Raw genomic sequence first — 6,139 nt, 5'->3', positions numbered from 1 at the left:
AAAAAAAAAAAAAAAAAAAAAAAAAAAAAAAAAAAGAATGAGAGGAATAGGGTGTTCTATTTTAAATTACAGACATTGTCCTAATCCTATGTCATAACTCAGAAGGTATTAGTTTCTTAATAGATTGCACACTAGCTTTCTTTAAGCTTTAGTAAACTCATTCTCTGTTGTGGGTTGATGATTCAATATAGTGAATAAAATTTCTTGTATTCATTCATACTTCTTTTTAAAAACTCAACACCAGAGTTGGGATTGTGGCTCAGTGGTAGAGCACTCACCTAGCACATGAGAGGCCCTGGATTTGATCCTCAGCACCACATAAAAATATTGTGTCCAACTACAACTAAAAAAAAAAAAAAAAAACTCAACACCATTTTATAGGTAATTGGTTCCTGAGCAAAAGGCCACCTAACAAAATAATAGTGAGACCTTTATAACAAAGGGTCTTACGTTGGGTGCCCCCAAAACAGAGAGATACTGAGAGAAGAACCTGAGGTAGTGTAGTTGAATTGGAAGGGGCTCCCAGGAGGCACCACCAGGAGCTAGGGAAGATACATGAGACAGGGAAGGAAAAGAAGACGGTGTAGTGTGTTAATGAGCAGGCCTCAACCTGGGCCACAGGGGCTTAATCACACTGAGGATCCCTGGGAGACTGCCTGAGGTACAGGAAGCTTAGGAATGATGTACCAATCCGTTTATAAATACAGGAAATTTTATTCACTATATTGATATCATCAATATAGCTTACCATCAGTTGAGGGCTGCTCTATTAACATATCTGAAAAGAGGGAGGCACCAGGCAGGGATTGTCTGCCATACTATGCTTGAACCTCATAATATTTTTTTACCTTCTTAAATTCAAAATTATAGTGCAGTATTTAAAAAGAGACTAAGCTGTGGTTTTCCCTTTTTCAAGTAAGCTTTCCACATCATAATATGTTATTGTACTTTAGATTGTGGGAAGAATGCTTAAAATTATTTAAAGAACAAGATTATTTTCAGGCAAACTCAAAAGTTTCAGAAACCCTAATTACCTAATGTGCTATCATTATCTCTTTATTAAAGCAAGTCCTATGTAGAAGACTAAATTTGATTTAAACTTTTTACAACTAATAAATTTGCATTCTACACTACATGAAGATTGTTGAACCACAATGCAAAGAAAAGACTACAGACTCCAATTTTACCCAAAGTAAAGCTTAAATTGTATACACAAGACAGTTGGCCAGCAGCTGCCTCACCCAAAATGAGGGCCTGAGGATAACACCCCAGCTCTCCAGGAAAAAGGTTTTATAGCACAAGAGGGTGTGCTGGAACTTACAGCTAACAGGGTTCTGGCAAGCATAATACAAAGGCAGATAGCAGGTTAATGATCTGCATGGCTTAACATCTCAAGGTAGGGAATACATTGAGATTCCAACATCAGAATTTATGAGGGGCTGCTAAGGTTTTAGGGAGGGTTGTTACCTGGTCAAGAAGAGCTAGGCATGGGTGAGTTTAGAGCATGGGCAGGAATTTCAAACAAGATTAGCCCTCAGAGTACGGTCAGGCCAAATAGAAATCTTAGTAAAACAGAAATGAACTTTCCATAACTTTGTGATGAGATGGCTCCTAATCTTAGATAGAATTGAGTTCATTAAAATCTCTTTCCTTGTTCAAAATCCCTATTTAACTGAATATTTTGTAGTAGAAATCACTGTTACTATTATCAAATCCAGTGGATCTTCTCAGTCATGAGTAATAATGACAATCTCTACATCGATTGTACTGAGTGTTAGAACATTAGCCTGGGGGACATGGTTCTTCACATGCTCTGATTTTCTTGAAAACAAAGTCCTGAATCTAATGTTGTTTCCAACTAATGAAACCATTTGTTTCCCCCAACAAGTAGGGGCTGAAAATTGTAGATCACTTTAAAAAAAAAAATCCATTTATCCCTTTTTGCATAGAAGTTCCTCTTGAGTGGTAAGGCAAGAGTGTCCCTACAACCGGAGAAAAAAGATGCTCAGGAAGTCCTTCAGGTAAATGCAGTGTTGGAAATGGGAACACTGGCAAATTTTAAAATAATAATGTTATTGTTCACAGACTCTAGTCAGAAATACCCAAATTTAAAACTGGCTTTACTACTTACAAACCATGTGAACCTTTATATATTTCTTTAATTTTTCTGTGCCTCAGTTTTTTCATCTGTAAAATAGGGATGATAAGAGGATTTCCTCAAAAGGTTGTTGTAAGGAGTAAATGAGAATGAATTTTCGAGCACAAAGCACAGCCCCTTAAGCACACAGTACAGATAGTCAAACAAGAGGTCTGTGCAGTAGACTAAAGACACGAGGGGTCAAAGCAACCTCAGAATGGGGTGATCACTGCTCCATGCCTGGACAGCCATTATTTCTGCAGAGGCCCTGGATTTTGTTGTTGTTTTTGTACTGGGGATTGAACCCAGGGGCACACTCCCGCCGAGCTACATCCCCATCTCTCTTTATTTTTTATTTTGAGACAGGGTCTTGCTAAGCTGCTTAGGTCTCTCTCAGTTGCTCGGCTAGCCTTGAACTTGAGACTTTTCTGCTTCAACCTCCTGAATAGCTGGGATGACAGGCATGCGCCACCATGACTTGTTTTTTTTTTTGTTTGTTTGTTTGTTTGTTTGTTTGGTTTTGTTTTCTTGTTTTTCTTTTAGATGAGAGAGAAGGGTGGGGGGGGAGAAAGAGGGAAGGGTGAGGGGGCAGGAGGCAGGCAGATCACCTGGTCTCCTGAATAAATTTTGAGCATTAGGGATCCACCTAATTCAGGGAATGGTTGATTTCTTCAGTATAGAACAAGGCTAAGTTTGTGTCCATATCTGAAGATGAAGCCTTATCTTTCAGATAATGCAGGAGATATCAGAAACTAAGATCAGAGTCCAAATTCCTGCTTTGTTGTTTCCTGGCCTTAGCCAAGTTACTGAGCCTCTCTGAGTTTCAGATTCATCATCTCTAAGTTGGTAATATTCACTTACAGATGATAATGCAAAGGAATCATAGAGTAGATACTCAGTGATGCCTGGAAGCCCACTAGGAATATATATATCCAGGGGAGTTTTATTAGAATCAGTTCTAAAGTCTACCATTGGAATATTTTGGGGAGGGGGTACCAGGGATTGAACTCAGGGGAACTTGGCCATTGAGCCACATCCCCAGCCCTATTTTGTATTTTCTTTAGAGACAGGGTCTCAAGGAGTTGCTTAGCACCTTGCTTTTGCTGAGGCTGGCTTTGAACTCATGATCCTCTTGCCTCAGCCTCCCAAGCCACTGGGATTAAAGGCGTATGCCACCGAACCCTGACTACTGTTGGAATCTTAAAGTGAATCCCTGGTCATCCTTTTTTTCTAAGGGGGTATATATATATATATATATATTTTGGGGGGTGCTGGACATTGAACCCAAGGGCACTTAACCACTGAGCCACATCCCCAATCCTTTTTATTCTGTATTTGGAGACAAGGTCTCACTAAGTTGCTTAGGAGCTGAGGCTAGCCTTGAACTTGTGATCTTCCTGCCTCAGCCTCCCAAATATCTGGGGTTACAGGTGAGTGCCACCATACCCAGCCTCTTTCTCTTGAATTTTTATAGCTTCCTGCCCAGGATTGGGCAGAAGACTTGTAGAGATTTACACAAAGCCACACATTTGAACTTTTAACTGAGGTGATAGAGTCTTCAAGCATTTGCCACTCTTATTCACTCCTTGAGAATGACCTCAGTTTGAAAAATCTGTCCCTAACCAGAAGTGACCCAATCTAACAGTAGTAGGGACCCATCTAACTAGAAAACAAAATCAAAACTCCTCTCTGCCTGGATATCAATCTGTACTTATTTGTGTGTGGGCATAATGCTTACCCACTTGGTCTGTCTCCTAAACTCTTGTCCCACTTGATCTGCTTGACACATACATCTATACAAACATACACACTGCCTAGCTAGGGACATCACCTTTCAATTGCTCCATAAGTCCAATATTTATGGTTTTGAACATTAGTATGTTCTTTTAAAAAAAAGAAACAGTGATGGTTTATGACTATTTGATATGATTCTTTTATCTTTTGCAGGGAAAACAGAAGCCTATTTGGAAGCCATTAGAAAAAATATTGAATGGTTGAAGAAACACGACAAAAAAGGAAATAAAGAAGGTAGGAATTCAGTGTGGTTGTACATCGCAAACTTCACCCATTTGCCAACGGCTCTTGTTACATAATGATTCCTGTAATCAAATTAGTCTAAAGAATCAGTCCAAAAAGACAGCAGCTGCCTTTGAGATGACAAGAGGAACAGCCTCACTTATCTTATTATTCAAGGCATCATCTTCTTTTTTACATTTGATTTTGAAAAATGTCAAGTGAAAGAAGAGTGATAATATAATGTATCCCCACATGTCCATCACCTATCTTCAATAAGGATGAATATTTTGCCAGTCTTGTTTCACCTCCCCCCTCACACACAGTTTGCTTTCTTTTCTGAGCACATACTGGGTGCTTCATGCAGTCACTAAAGCAGCCCCTCACTTACATAAAACAAAACACACCCTGTTCTGTGTGCTAGAGATTCAAAGGATGATCAGATGCAGCCCTCAAGCCCTCATACAACAAGGAGCTCATGGTGTCAGTGTGGCTATGGTGAACCCAGTCAGGACTGTGGTAAATGGATGTTGGAGCACCAAAGGGGTGAGACAGTGGGGTGGGTCATCCCACCATGATAGAGCCAGCTGGGAGAAAGGACAGCAGGAAAGGCCGTGATGCAAAGGTAAGGAAGAATCCACTGAATGAGGAGAAATGGAGTGAGAAGGAACCCAGGGGCCAAGACATAAAGGAGTGAAACAGAAGGATCTGTTTTGGGGATCAGAGCCATTTTTTCCCCCAGGACACTGGGTGTCTGTCGGGAGGAGCAGCAGCCAGGCTGGGAAGATGCTTGTACACTCTGCGAAGGAGGATAGCTTTAGCCAGGGGCGCCAAATTGGGTTAAAAAAAGAAATCCATCTGGTAGCAGTGTGGTTGCAATTGAAAAAATAAGACCCCAGAAGGCAGGAAAAAGATAAGGAGGCCAGGATCTGGAGCAGAAGTGATGGGTCTTTAAACCAAGGCAAAGCAAAGGCAGAGGAAATAAAGAAATGAGCAACTTGAGAGCCATCTGGTTGCATTCCAGGTATCAGGCAAGAGCACCTGCAAAATAATGTTCCTCCAATGAGTTGAGTGATGCTTCTCAAGCTGAGGCAGGAGGACCATGTGTTCAAAGCCAGCCTCAATAACTTAGTGAGGCCCTGAGCAACTCAATGAGATCTTGCCTATAAATAAAATACAAAAAAAAAAAAAAGAACAACTGGAGATCAGTATAAATTATAAATTAAAGGTACACTAATTTGGAGCATTTATGTCATTGTTTTCACTGGGTCAACATATGCCTCAGATTCCTGACCATAACTAACATCATCCTGCAAGTAATCGCCCTGTTCCAGAAACGATCCATCCAGTGAAGCATGGAGATCTGATTCTTGTCCAAGGAAGGCCTTGTGAGCGAACTTCAGAGTGAGGGTATGAGAGTGTTGGGTTTTAGGTTTTCTTTTGTCTCCTGAAGGGAGGATAATATGCTGTCTTAAAGACAGAGAAAGCTCTCACATGTCATTGTGGCTTGACTTGTGGCTACCTCTCAAGGCCTATGGAGACCTAGGTGCTGCAGCCGTGCAGTGGCTCACGCTGTGTGAACCAGAGGACTTACCATTAGTTCTGATCTTTCTTAACCTCTCCTGGTGCCCTCTGTTTAACAGGGACCTGGGCGACCTGAAACCCCTTTCCAAACTCAAGAAATGGAAGCCCATGTGGTGTGATAGAATGATGATAAAATCTTATACAGACTTACAAAAAAAGAAAAAGTATGCTTTAAAAAAGCAAACCACAAGCCAGTTGTGGTGGTGCATGCCTGTAATCCCAGCAACTCAGGAGGCTGAGGCAAGAGGATTGCAAGCTCAAACCCAGCCTTAGCAGTTTAGTGAGGCCCTAAGCAACTCCGTGAGACTGTCTCTAATAAAAAATATAAAAAAGAGCTGGAGATGTGGCTTGGTGGTTAAGCGCCCTTGAGTTCAATCTCTGGTACCAAAAAAAAAAAAAAAAAAA

At 40.9% G+C, this 6,139-nt stretch overlaps 1 protein-coding gene across 5 annotated transcripts in view; it reads left to right on the top strand.

Moving 5' to 3' along the window:
- The window catches only part of Scg3 (secretogranin III), a 42,418-nt gene that overhangs the window by 33,573 nt on the left and 2,706 nt on the right, over positions 1-6,139 (top strand). For all 5 annotated transcript variants that reach the window (XM_048793034.1, XM_048793036.1, XM_048793033.1 and 2 more), the window contains one exon: positions 4,085-4,165. In XM_048793034.1, the coding sequence (XP_048648991.1) occupies positions 4,085-4,165 (81 nt within the window). The remainder of the gene's footprint in view (positions 1-4,084; positions 4,166-6,139) is intronic.

This window comes from Marmota marmota, unplaced genomic scaffold, assembly GCF_001458135.2.
Source record: "Marmota marmota marmota unplaced genomic scaffold, marMar, whole genome shotgun sequence".
Classification (NCBI taxonomy): Eukaryota; Metazoa; Chordata; class Mammalia; order Rodentia; family Sciuridae; genus Marmota; species Marmota marmota.
The sequence above is the reverse complement of the archived record's forward strand: the minus strand, read 5'-3'. Positions and strand labels throughout refer to the sequence as shown.